Below are 16434 nucleotides of genomic sequence, written 5' to 3' on the forward strand. Positions count from 1 at the left end.
ACGAAGCTACATCTATTCAATATTGGCATAAAATGCCCCCCAAAAAACAGAGAGGGTCAAGTGGAGAGGGTCAAGTGGGGTCAGTGGAAAGCATTTACTTTGAAAAAATTACAGTGTTCAAAGCAGGCCCAGTCGCCCGAATACTGCAGGTAGGAATAATGGAATAGGATTCCGGTTCTATTTTGTGGGTTTTCTCTCTCTGAACTGGGGCCATGATTTGTTGCATTGTGCTGTACTTTATATATTTATTTTACAATAAAAACAATAAAATAACATTTGTAATACCATTTTGAGATGTCTTTTATGTCATTGAATGCAAAATTATAACATTCAAATCACTGTTTTGTCTGACAGACTCCCTTTCACAAAAATGTGAAATGTTTCTACAGCCTTCTAGAAACAAAGTGGAAATTTTTGATGAAACTAGCCTCCATTCAACTTCAGATAAATCAAGAATGGAACAAGGTGCAAATATACGTTTTTTCCATGACGAAAAAGAGAGAGTTTCGTTTTTCATTTGAGCTATTCTGTATTTTGAGAGTCTTTGTACAAAATATTCTGTGGGTCTTGGAAACCTCCCTTCATAAGGAGGTCCATGATTACCACAGGTGGATGATCGTCAGAGGTTATACAAAAATAGTGGTAATCGTGTGCTGTTAGAGCCTCAAAGTGGAGATAACCATGGAGAACTGTATCACCTGAAGGGAACTGTACACCTGTGGTCAACTCCAAATATTCAACCACTCTGCTCACTGCAGTATGGACCTAAGGGAGGAAAGTAACAATGTAAAACCAAATGTTACTGTAGCAATTCAGTTGTACATTTAACCAGTAAAAAGTTTTAGAAAAAGTTATACTTCAATTACAGTCATATCAAACATTACCTGACTGTCTCTGTCCTGTTACTATGCTCTGGAATTCCACCTACTCAGTGCTACGGACTTTTTTGAATAGTTCATGTTCTGTCTGAAATAAGTGCCATTTAGCAATGTACTTGTGTGGGCATGATCTCTCTGTCTTCTCGCAAGAACAGTGCCATGTAATCTTTTTGGTGTCATACAACACCATGACTTTACCCAATTTACTATAAAAGGACACTGTGGGTTCATAAATGGTTATGCACTTCTTAGACTGAGGGGTTCCGATTTTTGTGTACACAGAGAGAGGTATATTAGTGCCTTTGGCAAGGTTTTGTCTTTTTTTTATTTTTGTCTTTGCCAAACCACTTGCTGGTAAGCATCTCTGTAAGCTTTTCCTCATGAGTTACAGGAGATGAGGAATAGGATGTACAGTATGGTATTGATCTCAGGTGTATGAATTAATACGATTTGATTCCACTCCTCGATGTCAACTCCATGTTTACCTGGCACTCAGTAGATTCAAAGGCAACAGGTTGAATCTACTGAGTGCTGCACCTGTTGCAATGGCGATGGTGGTGCTTGCTGCAGCTGCGATGGTGGTGGTGCTCACTTCAGCTGCGATGGTAATGGTGCTCATTGCAGCTGCAATGGTGGTGCTCACTTGCTGTGATGGTGGTGGTACGTGCTGCACCTGCTGCAATGGCAATTGCAATGCTCGCTGCAGCTGCGATGGCAGTGGTACTCACTGCAGCTGTGATGGTGGTGGTGCTTGCTGCAGCTGCGATGGGGGTGCTGCTCACTACAGCTGCGATGGTGGTGGTGCTGGCTGCAGCTGCGATGGAGCTGCTTGAGGAAGATGGGATCGTGAGCGTTATGGGAGGGTGGTTCTCCTTGTACAGAGAAAGGTGTTTATTAATGTCTGTTCTATGTGACAGTATTAACCAAAAGTGGATGCAGTGGAAAGGCAATTCTGGTCAACACTGTAACCCACATCTGTGAATGTTACACCCTAAAATAAAGCATAAAACTGTAGTATTATTATTTTACAATATCATTTGAAAGTATGAATACACAACATCTGAACTGTATATTTGGTCATCTCCATTGTAACTCCATTTGCATTTCCCAGAGAATGTTGGCCAACTTTCCTTCATGGAGAACTGCCTGGTTGAAATAGCTCTCCAAGTGGGTTCTGACCCCCTGCTCAACTTTGTTGGGTGAAACAAAGTTAAGACATAGAGAGGTCAGTGGAACTCCTGGCAGCATGTGCTGCATCTTTTTCATTCAGGCGAGGATTTCCCTTCTTGGATTGTAATATGCATCTACAAAAAGACACTACAAATAGACTAATTGGTCAAATTGAACACTTTGAGATAATTCCACAGACATTAGTAAGGCAATCTAAGTCCAACACAATGAGTAATTTTGAACATGAAAAGATAGAATAACTCAAGCACATTGGCAGTCTTGCTTTTTCACTTTTATGTGGAAATATACAAATGTTGAAGTCCACAGGGCACATAAACTGTTTGACATCTACAGGGTGGATTCCATTTCTCTAATTTCACTCATGCCAGGTTTTAGTAAAGACAGGAGCAAGGAAGAAAGGAGTGAAATTAGAGAAAAGGAGTCCACCCATAGTCTATGAGGATTTCACACAGGGGAGAACCATTGCCTAATAGGGATGCACCTCCCCCTTCACTTTTAATCATTTTTTGTATATATTCCAATTGTGGTTACACATTTACAAATTGAATCAATGTGTTTTATTAATAAGAATAAACTGAGTTTAAAAATGTCTTTCTAAAATTAAAGGACACTGTACAATATAAAATACTAGTTAGGAAAAAACAAAGAGAACCATAAAAATTAGAGAAAATGGCTAATGTTAAGAATAACTGTTTGAATAACATCAAGCATTTACACAGTGACATTAAGACAGTTTAGGCTGCAAGCTGATAACTTAAGACAGATCATGACATGCTTTTATCTTTGGAAATTGATGTACTGGATAGAATTAACCTAATTAAGATTATAGTTACTAAATGAACAATAAATATGGTTGGGCTTGGCAAAATGAAGCTATGTTTTCATTTAACAACTTTAAACTAATGTTGGGCTAACAGTTGGCTTTGCAGGGCAGCAAGCTAGGGTTAACAAATAGGCTAATGTAAGTTAAAGTTTATGTTGATGTTAGTGCCTTTAATACTGGCATTGTCATAATTAGCTTAACAGTAACGTTTCACAGTGCCATGCGCCTAGATATTGTTCATTTAGCTGTTTAATTCCCCAATATTTGTGTCTCATTTTAAACAAATTAAACTTCACTCATATTCAGTACTTACGCTCTGTTCACTGTCCATCTTCAATATCTTCAACATGTCACGAGTGAATACAGAGCCCATATCCTAAAGCCAAACAATGCGCATGTATGGAAAAACGAGGGTCCTAGATCTGCAGTCCTGAAACAACGGTACTGAAAGTGTTGCCCAAAGGCCTGCAGATAGACCCATCTCCAAAGCCCCAGTGCTGCTGTACTGTATATCAGCACTCATGAATACCTCTCGACCAATCAAATTGCTTGGTTGACACAAACTATTAAAAAATGTTGTTGAAAATTTCACACTTATCTTAGAATTTGTTTTTTTTTTTTAAATTTATGTCAAATCTAACATATTTTTTTTTTCTAGAAGACCTGATAGACCTGATAAAACAAAAACAAAGTGATTATTGAAATCACACGTGTACACATTTTATTACAGAATCAAATGTTAGGTAAGTATCAATAAAATTGGCATAAATGTTTTGTAGTTACGCGCGCATGTGTGTGTGTGTGTGTGTGTGTGTGTGCGTGTGTGTGTGTGTGTGTGTGTGAGAGAGAGAGAGAGAGTGTGTGATTTTTGAATTTTTTCTATCATATTCCCATTGGAAATAAACACAGTTACACACACTGGGGTGTGGTTGTGTGTCTCTGCTGAGCCAGCAGAGGGCTCCTTTGTACTACAGATTAGTACCAACATCAGACTGGAGATATTTCTCAAAGCACCCTCCTGCTTAAAAAGTCAACTGTGGTATTTGTCACATAAATAATAGAAGTTCTCCAAAGAACAAGATGTGAGGATATTGTTTGCTTTGGGCAGTTACAGTAATAATGGTGTAATTTTTTTTTTTTTACTGCTACTTTCTCTACAACCTTAGAATGCAGTTATTCTGGTGTCTATTCTATATTTCAAGGAGAGTTAAGGATATAATTATTTTTATTAGACACATTTAGATCTTTTATAGTCTTCCATGTGTTCCATACAGGACTTAACTGTCAGCACCTGGAATACACTTACGTCAACCTTTCAAAGTGTCAAAATTCAATGCTTTTAAGTATATGAGCTCACCTCGTGAATGTTCACCTGGTAGTTCCCTCATTGGACCATTTTGACTGAGTAGATTTTGTAAAAAGCTGCTACTCCTCAAGAAACACGAGGAGGTTATTTCATGTAATGCGCTATCGCTGGTTGCTGAAAAAGCATTTGATGGGTTGAATGGCCATATTTATTTTAAGCATTAGAAAGATATGGCTTTGGTCCTATATGTATGCAGTGGATTAGAGTACTTTATTTTAAAGCACGCACACAAGCACTCAGCAAGGCAAGGATTTGTGCTGATCATTTTTGTTTTGGCATTAGAACCCTTGCACTTACATTATTGGAGCTATAGCTAGCAAGTGGTTTTAATATGTATGGGTATGATTTTAAAATGCATTTATTGCAAATATATATTATTACCGTACATCTATCATATCCCGTAAACTCGACTTAACTTATTTAAGTCAAGTCAAGTCAGTTTTATTTATAGAGCCCATTATCACAAAACATGGTTTGCCTCAGTGGGCTGTACAGTTTACAACATCCCTCTGCCCTTAGACCCTCACATCACCCAAGGAAAAACTCCCGAAAAAGAACCTCATAAAGGAGTTCAGCAACTTTTCAGGATATGAAGGAAACTGCAAGAAGCGTGGAGCAACTCTCCTCAACTGTAACTTTTTCAGCATGTCCTGATACAAACCAGATAGTTTGGAAGAAGTAGGGACCAGAATTTCTTAGTATTAATACAATTTTGCCTATTAAAAAAATGTTGAGATATTGGCACTAAATTGATTAAAACCTTTAGATAAGCATTAGTCAAAATAAACTCACAAAACATAGAAATTAACAGGGGTTAGAAAAACCTGAAATACACATTTTGTTTAGCGTTTAATGACAAATGCTTGTTTGAAACTGCACAAATTTGCTTAAGGCTGAAAGGTTTAAGTGATGTCGCAGCAGCTTTTAAAGGATTAATAAGGAGTAGGGAAGTCATAACATTAAGAAAAAACTGCAGGAGAGAATAATAGGTTAAATCAAAGCAAAATTTAACCTTAGTGGATTAAGTTTCTCACAGAATTTACATTAAAATCTATACTGCAGAAGCTCATGTCATAGGTATGACACTGGTCTCAGATAAAGACAAATAAATAATGAAAAAGATTGTAGCAAAAGAGGCACTGTATCCTAACTGTATAGACTGTCCTCCTGTAATAAGAACGTGATCTGGGTAAACACACTAGATAATAACATACAAACTACTTCTACAGATCTGGTGACTAAAATGAATCATATGTCAGATCTTTGCTGGCAGTGCTGTGGACAGTAAGGATCCTGTTGTATCTTTAGTTCATTCACACAGTAATTCATACGTTAATTCATACAATTAAACACATACAGTTAATAAGAGTTAAAATATTAGAAATGAATAATCATTTGTTTTTTATAGTTAAATATTGTGCTCAGTAACTTAAACAGACCACAAGGTGGTAGTAACATAACATCCAGATTGATGTGTGAGATGCATACCAACAAAGAAGAAATAACCAAAGGAAATGTACTTATGTCACTGTGAACTGAGCAGTTGTTCAGTAAAGGTTTGAATGTGATGTTGCGGTTGTTTTGTTCTATAGAAGTTGCAGCAAAGTCCCCACAGAGCCTCTATACATCTGTTATAGCACTGCCAGAGATAAAGATATTTTGGGATTTAATGTCTTGTGACACTGGCTTTCCTTTCTGTGAAAAGAATCATCCCTATGAAATGGAAAGTATGGAAGTTAAGCAGTTTTTGTTTAAATAACTGGCTCAGAGATATGATAGAAATATTAATGATGAGCATGCAGCCTCAGGCCAGCAAAAAGGATTTAGATCAGAGCTGTCCACGTTTTTTGAATGGGGGGCAGATTAGATCATTTAAAAAACAACAACTTGGGGGCCAGATGCATCTTGCATTATAGAGGTCATATATAAATCACATACAGATTACACAAAGGCAAAAAGTTTGAAAAGGTTTTCAATTTTCCATCACTCCTGAGAGTGGTGTCACCTGGGTGATGTTTCCTGTATCATCCATATGTTCTCTTGTATACTTAATCCAAATTTGGATGCCTAAAACATTTTTCTCCATCACTGACTTCATTCCTGGACACCGCGTGAATGACAAGTAAAAGGACAGCTGACAATAACATGAACTGAGCAAAGCATGAGTCATCATTGCAGAGAATACAATAGAAAAGAATAAAATAGAAATACTTTTTTTATATTAACAGTTTTATTAGTTTTTCAAATATTAGGAAGACAATTACCACACGTAACCCACAATACGAAAATAGCTGTAGACCATCCATCCAGACATTAACAAAAATGAATGAGTAAGTACATTAAGTACAAAAATACAGTAGACAGAAAGCAGAAAGACAATTTAAAGAAAATAATAACAATAAATTGAAAAAAAAAAAGGGAGGGGGGGGGGGGGCATTCCACTTCCTTTGCTTAAACAAGACAGTTCTCAGGACCCTCTATCACTGGCCGTGTCATTTTTTGCATGCCTCAGCCCAGGTGAGAATTTCCAGCAACATTGTTTCATTAGGAGAATTCCAAGGATGACAAAGGGAATCCTTTTGATATTAAATCAACAGTCTCTACAGGAAGCTAGTTCATGAGTGGCTTCCAAATCTTTAGAAACAACTGATTGCTGTTATTGGGCTTTTTCTCATTCCAGATATTTAGTAAACCTCCTTTCAATGTCTGATGCCACTTTCTTAGACAACCAAAGGGGCAACATCTGCAAGGGATACAGGAGCCGAGGGAGAATATTCATTTTGATCAGACTTATACGTTCCATAAAGGACAGGGGAAGGGCCGACCAGCATTGTAGATCCTTCCTGATAGCAGCTATAATTGGGGATATGTTTAAATTCCAGAGTTCAGTCAGGTTAGGGGACACGTTAACCCTAAAAAAGTAAATCCAAAGAAATACTTTATTAATCCTGTGAGGGAAACTGTTTCGTTACAGCAGCAAATAAGAGAGCAGCAACTGAATAAAATATTCATTAAAAAGGAAAAATAATGCAAATATATACGAAGGAAGGCACTGAACAGAATAAAATAGAACAGAATAGAATGAATAAAAAATAACAATGATAATAATAAAGATATGTAGTACAGTATGTACAGAGAACAAACAAACAACAACAAAAAGATTAAAAAGAGCAATAAAAAAGAAAAGAACTGCAGCGTGCAAAAAGTGGAGATGAATGTGCAAACATAGTAATGCGCGGAACTGAGAGCAGATGTGCAGCAGAGACAATGATCAGTGAGTCCAGTGCAGATGGTGAGTTCACCTGCCACACAGAGGGGAGCTGTTAAAGAGTGTTATGGGAGGAATGATTGTTTGAAGCGCTCTTTGTGACAGCAGAGCAGAAGGAGTCTGTTGGAGAATGAGCTCCGCTGTCTCTGAATAGTGTCATGAAGGGGATGGGATGGATTGTTGATAGACAGCAGTTTGTTCAGGGACCGCCTGTTTGTCACTGACTGGAATGAGTGGAGGTTGTGGCCAATGACAGATCCAGCCTTGCGGATCAGTTTGTTCAAACTGCTGGCGTCCCTGGCACTGATGCTGCTCCTCCAGCAGACTACAGCACAATAAATGGCACTCGCCACCACAGACTGGTAGCATCTTGCTGCATACATTGAAGGATTTGAGCTTCCTCAGGAAATAGAACTGGCTCATTCCCTTCTTGTACACAGCGCTGGTGTGGGTACTCCAGTCCAGTCTGTGGTTCGAGTGGACTCCTAAGTACATGTTGTTCTCTACAAGTCCAACCTCCTCTTCCAGGATCTCGATGAGCCGAAGCTCTCAGACACAAAGTGGGAATCAGTAAGTCTGATCATTTCATGACATAGCTGAGAATAAGAAACATCAGGCACCAGGATCCAATGTCCCCTTGTTATAGCTGAAACTGGATAATGCCTCCACAGACTAATACACCAGTAAAGTATATTAAAGAGTGATTTGCTGAGCAGCAGAATGTTGTCAGCTGCAGGTTTACAGATGCCCATTACAAAATTTACAATATTTTAAACATGAGCAAAATGGTTTGATTTCCTTCGAAAACATGAGGAAAAAGGCATTGAGCAACTTGGAAAGGAGTGTCCTGCAAACTGCAAGAAATTAGCAAAAGATGACAAGAAAATGGCCTGAAAATTTTCAAAAAATTCATAAATAAAACAAGATTATCCAAAGAAAGACAAGGAAAATGTCCAGAAAAGTTTATTTATAATTATTATAACTTTATAGCCAATTTATTAATTAATTTTTTTAGCTTAGCCATTCCTTACTTCCCTTGTTACACACACATATATATATATATATATATATAGTCTATTGTGATACAGCCTTGAAACATCAAGGTATTATTTCAAAGCCAAATGGCCCAGCCCTTTAAGCAACAATCACGCTTGGGTTCTCTACCAGAGGTCTGGGAGCTTGAGGGTTCTGCCCAGTATCTTAACTATTCCTAGGACGGCTCGGGGCTGTAACACCCAAATATGGACATATGGACTTCAAAACTGTTTTGAAATGCAAAATAATGGATTGTAAACATGTGATAATATATTTAAAAATAGTGATTTCTAAAGGAATCATTTGACAGCCCTAAAATCTATCTTTACACACACATACACACACACACACATACACACACATATATGTATGTATGTATGTATGTAGATATATATATATATATATATATATATTTGGCTGTATTCTCCTTTAAATTTGCGAAACATGAAAACATTAACGATTTTAAAAGTTGTGAGCTGCAGGTTTGTCGGCTGCAGGACAAAGAGGACAGAGGTTGTTGTGATGAAGAAAGGCCACACTGACACATTAACAGGTATTCCATCATGTCCAGCCCTGCGTGCTCCATCAATAGGCCACATTGTGTCATGTTTAGTCGTTGTACAGTGATCCTCCATCAACACATGGCAGGCAGAATTTATCGTGCAGCAGCCAATCGGAGAGCTTCTTTTAGGGCGAGCCTCCACTGCGCTCAGCCAATCAGAGACGAGGAAGGGGACCCGTGCCTCCGAGTTGTGCAGCAATGCTGTCACGTGACGCTGGGAAAAGGAATGCCAACATGGACCCGTGGCAAGGACGGGATGTGAGCGTGCTACGACAATAACACGACGGAGGAGAAGAGAAACCCAAAGAAGAGAAGTACCGTCGACGGCGCTGCCTTCCTCCACCGAGCTGCCTCCCGACTACACACGGTAGGTCGAGCCGAATGTCCGGGATGCTCTCGCTCGGTCCATCCGGAGACACGGAGGAGTATAAATAGAACAGTTTTGACCCAGCCGAACTTGAGACTCGTGGATTCCTGTGCGGCCGCAGCAGTAGTCAGCCGGGTTGCCGTGTTGCGGAGTGTTTGTGCTTTACGAACAGCCCGCGCGCACTTTGTTCCCCCTCGGAGCGAGCTCCGAGCTAACGCGGCTGCTCTGCTCCTCACGGCAATGGGCGCGTCAGTGCGGGCCGTGTTTACCCAACAGCGCCCTGTTCGTGCACTGAGTGAAGTATGAGGCCCTGCTGCAACATGTGCCCGAGTGTCTGACAGCAGCTCCACACTCAGCACGCAAAACCGATCACAACGGACACTTTGTCAGCCCGGGAGCTACCGGCTGCTCAGTCTGCGGACCTGAAAGGGTTAGCATACACTGAGACTAAAGATTTATATCTAAATATATTTGGAAATTGCACAATCGAATAATGTTCCATTTAGTTTTTATATAGTTTTAATAAATAGTACCACTGCCTCGTTGCATATGTATATGGTTGACCCTTTGAAAGCTGGATGACATCACTTTGTTGTCCTAAAATTGGACTCCTTGCACAAGTATTTAAACCTTTAATGAGCAATGAGCAACTTGTAGGAAATGTTACACAAATTGCACGAAATAAGTAATTTAGATATTTTAAAACAGAAAAAAACTAGATGGAAATTTCTGGAGAAAAAAATAGGACGAACTATATATGTTGCTTATTATCATAAGTAGTATTTTTTAAAGCACTTTTTCCTTAGCCTCTCAGGTCTAGTTTTTTTTATTATATGTATTCATTAAAATTTCAGTTTATTGTTTTGTACTTTTTTTTAAAAAAAAAAAAACTTATTTCTTGCTAATTTTTGGATTCTTAGGTTTCAAAAGGTTAGATAATAGACCACCCACAAATTGTTAAGAAAAGTAATATGCTTTCACCTGTGTTTGTTATCAAACAGAGAAATACAACTGTACATCTTTTGGTACAACTTTCTCTCAGTCATGAAGACTGATGAGGCCTAATTGCCTCATTAACTCATTATAAAACACACTTTATTCAAATTCAACAGAAACAAAAAAAAAACTCACCTAAATCCTCTTGGTTACTTTTGCTTGTAATCTAGTCAGTAAGTAAACTGTTCCAACAATTTCCTGCTCCGGTTTTGGTTGAAATTAGTCCTTAATTAACTTAATTATTCTCCGTGCTCTCTCTCTGCCTGCTGACCACCAGCTGTTTACAGTCCTGTAACTTCTCCTTCCACCTCTAGGTGTTGCTGGGTCTTTCAGCTCAGCTGCCTGTTCTACCAGTAGAGACCAGAGACTGAGCTCTGGTGGTGTGTGCTGTTTGCTACATACAATGAGTTTAATAAAAAGTGGAGTGCCTGTATTTATGATTGTATCGAAAAACATTCCTTCAGCATTTCTAAATACCCTGGTATACCATAATACTGTGAAACTGCATGGGACTATTGTTGCACTGGACTCATGTTACTTAAGGCGCGTTTCCACTACATGGTACCGGCTTTACTCTACTCGGCTTTTTTGGTTTTCCTTAGGAAAAAGTACCTGGTACCACCTTTTTTGGTAAATGCTCTCCTAGGGTTCCAAGAAAGCCGACTGGGTACTATGAGGTAGTAAAAGGTGACGTGAAACACTGCAGACCACTGATTGGTCAGAGAGAATTGTCACTGCGTTAAAATGGCAACCAGAAAGATCACGCCATAGTCCTCCACTGTTCCTCTCTGTGTCGCTCTGTGTGTATGTGTGTGTCACATTGAAGATGACGGCACTGGGGTTTCGCGCTGTGTAGAGTAGAGTAGTGCAGGGCCGGTACCATGTAGTGGAAATGCGCCCTTTAGATTCTTTTTTCTACATATGTGAACAGTTAATGTAACAAAAAACAGAGCAACAGCGTTCATTGCATTGACCATCAACATGATCATTTTGTATTTAGTTGCCATCTCTTGCTATATAATAAATTGTACTGTATCTATGTTGTCAAAGGTGTGATTTCAATTATATTATCCAGGCTAAATTGTGGCTGAAATTATAATATAACATATAACAAAGAAAACAATAAAATGCAATACACAAAAATTTGGTGGAAAAAAGGAGATTAGTATTGGGTCTCTAAGAATTTAGAAAAAATGTTGCCCAAGGAGTAAATTACTTTGGAAATTTGTTCTTAGTTGCCAACACATAACTCTAATGTTCAAAAGTCATGTGTTTAGGTTGATATCTCTTTATGCACTTTTTAACTTCCTGCTGGGTAATAGAATCCCATCTCAATGTTGCCTTTTCAGGTTTTTGTGATCCCACTCCTGGATAGTGTTTCCTCCACGTCCTCTCGTGTGTGTTTGGCCAGGATCAATGGTGTCTCTCAGCAGCAGAACGCTGAGCTTGGAGAATGACCTGTTCAGGGACAGCAGCAGCCTGTTCTCTCTCGGCCTGGGAGACGGTGCCCGCAGCGAGGGGGGCAGTTCTGCCTCCTGCAAGAGTCCTGATGCTGGGGAGCTGGCGGCCATGCACTGCTCCAGCCCTGGAGAGGAGGAAGATGACGAGGAGGACGAAGATGAAGATGAGAGGACGAGTCTGCATATTTTTCTAGGAACAGAGGGAGAAGAGGAAGCTGCAAGTCAGGAACCTAAACTGCCAGACTTTCCTTTCCATCCCTCTTCCCCGTTCTCCCCGACCCTGGAGGACATAGAGGAGTTCCTGAGGGAAAAGATGGAACTGGTCAAAGAGGAGCTCCTGACCCCAAAAGAGGAGGCCTCCCCTCTACCGTGCAGTGACTCTCCATCCTCCAGTGCGCCCCCAGCTGCCTCCTTAGAGACTAACAGTGACCTCGGGACTAGTGCCTCTCACTGCACCTTAAGCTCAAACACTCCTAAGAACGAGCAAAACAGCCCCAGCCCAGTTGATCGTTCTCCTGCCCAAATCAACCCCTCACCTTCCACCTTAACCCCGCCAGTGCTCCTGGGCGGCCCTCTGGTTCTCCAACTCCAGCCCCTACCTGTGGCCCAGCCTTCGGCCCCAGCAGGCTCTCCTCCTGGGGCCCAAAGTGGCATTTGGCTCACACATGTGGTCATGGGGCTTCAGGGTGCAACAGGACAAAATGTCACTTTGCTGGCCCCGCAGGTGCCCTCCACTCCCACCACCCTGCTGTCACTGAACAGTGGAGACACCAAGTCAGCTGACCAGAAGTACGTCAAGATCGCCCCTCTGCCCATCACCATGAGGACTCTAGAGATCACAGGTGTTACTGGGGTTGGGGGCCAGGGCAACGGTCTGCTGAAGGCCGTGGCCCCCCGGGTGACCAGACTGCCGCCCACAGAGAGGGTCCATAAGTGCTCCCATCCCGGCTGTGGGAAGATGTACACCAAAAGCAGCCATCTGAAAGCGCACTTCCGTCGGCACACAGGAGAGAAGCCCTACACATGTAGCTGGCCCGAGTGTGGTTGGAGGTACGTGGCATGATGTGTTCTGTTCATGATTTAACAGGAAATACTAAATTTAAGATCAAAATTAAAGCTATCCACCATGTCTGGATGAAATTCTCCTAGTTGATGTGAGCAGCTGCATAGGAGGCACTGGTTGCTTCAGGTACTGGTGAGGTGATGAAACACAGATACATGAACATGACAGCTTACGAGATGCCAAAACACTGCAAAACTGTTTAGAATGTCATAATACTGTGCCTTCCTGGACAAAGTTTCAAAGGGTCAAACCTCTCGTCAAACCACCCTGTGCTGATTCAACCCAGTTAGTAATAAGAAAAAAGAAACCAAAAGTTATCCATCATCAGCTCTTGTGCCTCATGCTGACATTAGAGTGTGTTAGTAAACCAGTAACATCACCCAAAGACACTGACTAGTCATGAAATCTATTTTTGAAAATAGGGCTGCAACTATTGAATGTTTTTCATTGTGTTCACAGACACACTTTATTAATCCCTGAGGGGATGTTAAATTTTTCACTCTTGTCATTTATATATTACATACACAGGCCTGAAAACACACACATGCACAAAGAGGACCTTTACACATGCATTAATTGAGAGATGTCAGAGTGAGGGGCTGCACATGGACAGATGCCCACAAACAGTTGGGGGTTCGTTGCCTCGCTCAAGGGCAACTCTTAGTGCCCAGGACATGAACTGGCACCTCTCCAGCCACACTCCATACCGGACTTGATCCGGCCACCCTCTAGTTCCCAAGAAAAGTCCCTGTGGACTGAGGCATGGCCATTCCTAATTTCTCAGTTATCTTTTTCAATTGATTATTTATTCAAATATCAGTAAATTTCAACGCCCATGTCTTCAAAATCTTTGTTTCTTTGTAAACAACAGCCCGAAACCATTTCACAATTTCATGAAACTTACGTTTGTGTTGATAAAATATTGACATGTGGACATCTTTGCCTGATGTTGACTAAGTTCATCTGACTACTCAGATATATGAATTTTCTGTCAGTCAACAAACTCTTTGAGTAATTGTTTCGCCAGAAAAATAATGTAAGATTACTCAAGTATACAGTGTCAACAGCGTATTCTAGCATGCAAAGAGAACATCCACCACCAGGTACAGATTTTTTTTATATTTGGAGCTGGACTGTTTATTAGCAGCTCTGTTGGTCAGTTATTCACTGCACCACACTTTTGGAGTAAAGAGTGTAGTCTGGGCACAAACAGAGCAGAGGAACATCAGGTGGAGTGAAAATTCAAATTAATTTGTCATTGTGCTAGTTCTAAAAATTTCTATTCACTCACTTCTGCAGCAGCCACTACTCTCATCCATCGATCTGATCTGATCAGCTCAGACGGCATCGACTGATCAATTGTCCATCCCACAACTCAAACTCCATAAACGGATGCTAAGGAATAAAAGAACTTTTGATAAGTTCCATCTGCACTGCGTTCACAGACCAGTTAAGACCTCCAAATTTAGAGAGGGGACACAGAGTAATAAAACAGACAGACTTTTATCCCCTCCCCCTTCGTCAGCTACCTGCACACATCAGTTGTAATTCATTTGGACTCATTGCTCTAGCTGTACCAACAAAACCACTATCTTGACTAGTGAGCATCTAGCAAGTGTGGGTGTGAAAGTGTGTGCTGGGCCCTTTGACCTTCTACCCTAAGTGATGTAGGCAGTACTGGTCAGACGGAGACATGATAAACACAGGTGTGAACTGTGATATGTCTCAGCTGTCCACTTGTGTTTAGATCAACGAAACACACACACACACCTGGCACAAACAGGCTGAAAAAGTCCACTTAGATGTGTGTATCATTTATTCGCTTTATGGGTCAAGAACTCTCAGCTTATCTCCTTGAACATCAGATAAGTGCATGCAGGGGGCAAGGATAAATTAGCTAGTGAGCTAATAGGGACAATCTCGGTGTATCTGTCTTTACTCGGTGTTACTGTTCCTTACACCACCCGTCTGCTCTTGTTTCGCCAGATTCTCCCGATCTGATGAACTGTCTCGTCACCGACGCTCTCACTCCGGCATCAAGCCATACGAGTGCTCACTGTGTGAGAAGAAGTTTGCCCGCAGTGACCACTTATCCAAACACACGAAGGTCCACCGCAGCTCCAGGCCCAGCAGGATTATCAGAGCCACTGTGTGACACCCTCAGCTGGCCTAAACCCTCACCTGCACCCACCCAGCCTGTCCTGGACCTGAGTGTCCCTCAGGACTTTTGGTGCTTCACAAGCAGAACTTTCAGAAGAATTGTGAGAGCTGGCTGCTGTTTCCCCCCTCATATGTCCTTTTCTTTCCTCCCCTCCTGCTGTTTATCTTTCAGTGTTCCCTCTGAGCAGCTCATCTTATACTGAGCGGACACCTCAGGAAAAACTCTGCTGAGAATGGATTTCCTGGCCTTCACACACAAAACACAGAACACACAGGAGGAGACAGTCTTTTAGAAGAATCGTGTGAGCTGGCTGCTTTGTCCCCCTAATATTTCCCTTCCTTTTTTTCCCTTTTGCTGTTTATCTTTTACTGTTCCCTTCTGAGCAGCTTGTCTTATACTAAGCGGACACCTCAGGAAAAACTCAGCTGAGAATAACTTTCCTGCCCTTCACACTCACAAACAAAACAAACACACAACAGTAGGCAGTCTTACAGAGGCCCCTCTTGCAGCCACTTTGTACTCTACTATTGCCAAGCACCCAGGTGCTGTTGGGAGTAAGTTAGGATGGTAACTAGTAACAGGAGTGTCTATAGTTCTGTAATCCCCTTTTTACTTTTGTGATTGCACCTCTTCTACCCAGCCAAACTTCAGGGTCCACAAGGATAAAGTGACCTGGTGTTTTTGTACGTTGTGAAATGAAAATTTAGCGTCACATTATTTTATGTGTTCTGATCATGAGGTCATGGTCATGTGGCAGCCATCACTGTAGTGTGAAATGACAACTAAAGCAGCAGAATCTCCTCTAAATAGTTTTCAGATTTTCACAGTTTCAGTCACAGTTCACTCTAAATCAAAAGTATGACTCTTGATATTAGGAGTAAATGCTGTGACATTGTCTATGCTAGATTAAACTTGTTGCTCGCAGTTTGGCCAAACTGAGAAAACCTTTTGATGTTTAATGCATCCGACTCTGTCCTTTTGTTGCATTCGTCCAATCCTAATCCTGTTTTGACCCCTGATGCCTTTTCTCAGCCCCACTAATCTCTATTGATGCCTTTGTCCATATCACAAAACCAACCTCACTTGATCCTACTGTTATCATATGACTGCTCTTATTAAACTGTGATCGTGAACTGGGGGTTGCCAAACCAGAAAACCCTGTTGTGGCCCTGTGAGAGCATGGAAACGACACCCTCGCTGCGTGACAGTTTATAAGCTCTTTGTTCTCTGAAATTCTCTTGAAATCATTGTGCAGCCGACTTCC

General features: G+C 41.0%; 1 protein-coding gene across 1 annotated transcript; it reads left to right on the top strand.

The window, feature by feature from the left end:
- The first annotated feature begins 9345 nt into the window (after nucleotides 1–9345).
- Nucleotides 9346–15956, top strand: si:ch211-117k10.3 (Krueppel-like factor 15). The gene is made up of 3 exons (XM_042497658.1): nucleotides 9346–9490; nucleotides 11836–12996; nucleotides 14996–15956. Exons 2-3 carry the CDS (start codon nucleotides 11903–11905, stop codon nucleotides 15162–15164), a joined length of 1263 nt encoding a protein of 420 aa, XP_042353592.1. The 5' UTR covers nucleotides 9346–9490; nucleotides 11836–11902; the 3' UTR covers nucleotides 15165–15956.
- The last annotated feature ends 478 nt before the right edge of the window (nucleotides 15957–16434 follow it).

Source organism: Plectropomus leopardus, chromosome 2 (genome assembly GCF_008729295.1).
Source record: "Plectropomus leopardus isolate mb chromosome 2, YSFRI_Pleo_2.0, whole genome shotgun sequence".
In the NCBI taxonomy this organism is placed as follows: domain Eukaryota; kingdom Metazoa; phylum Chordata; class Actinopteri; order Perciformes; family Serranidae; genus Plectropomus; species Plectropomus leopardus.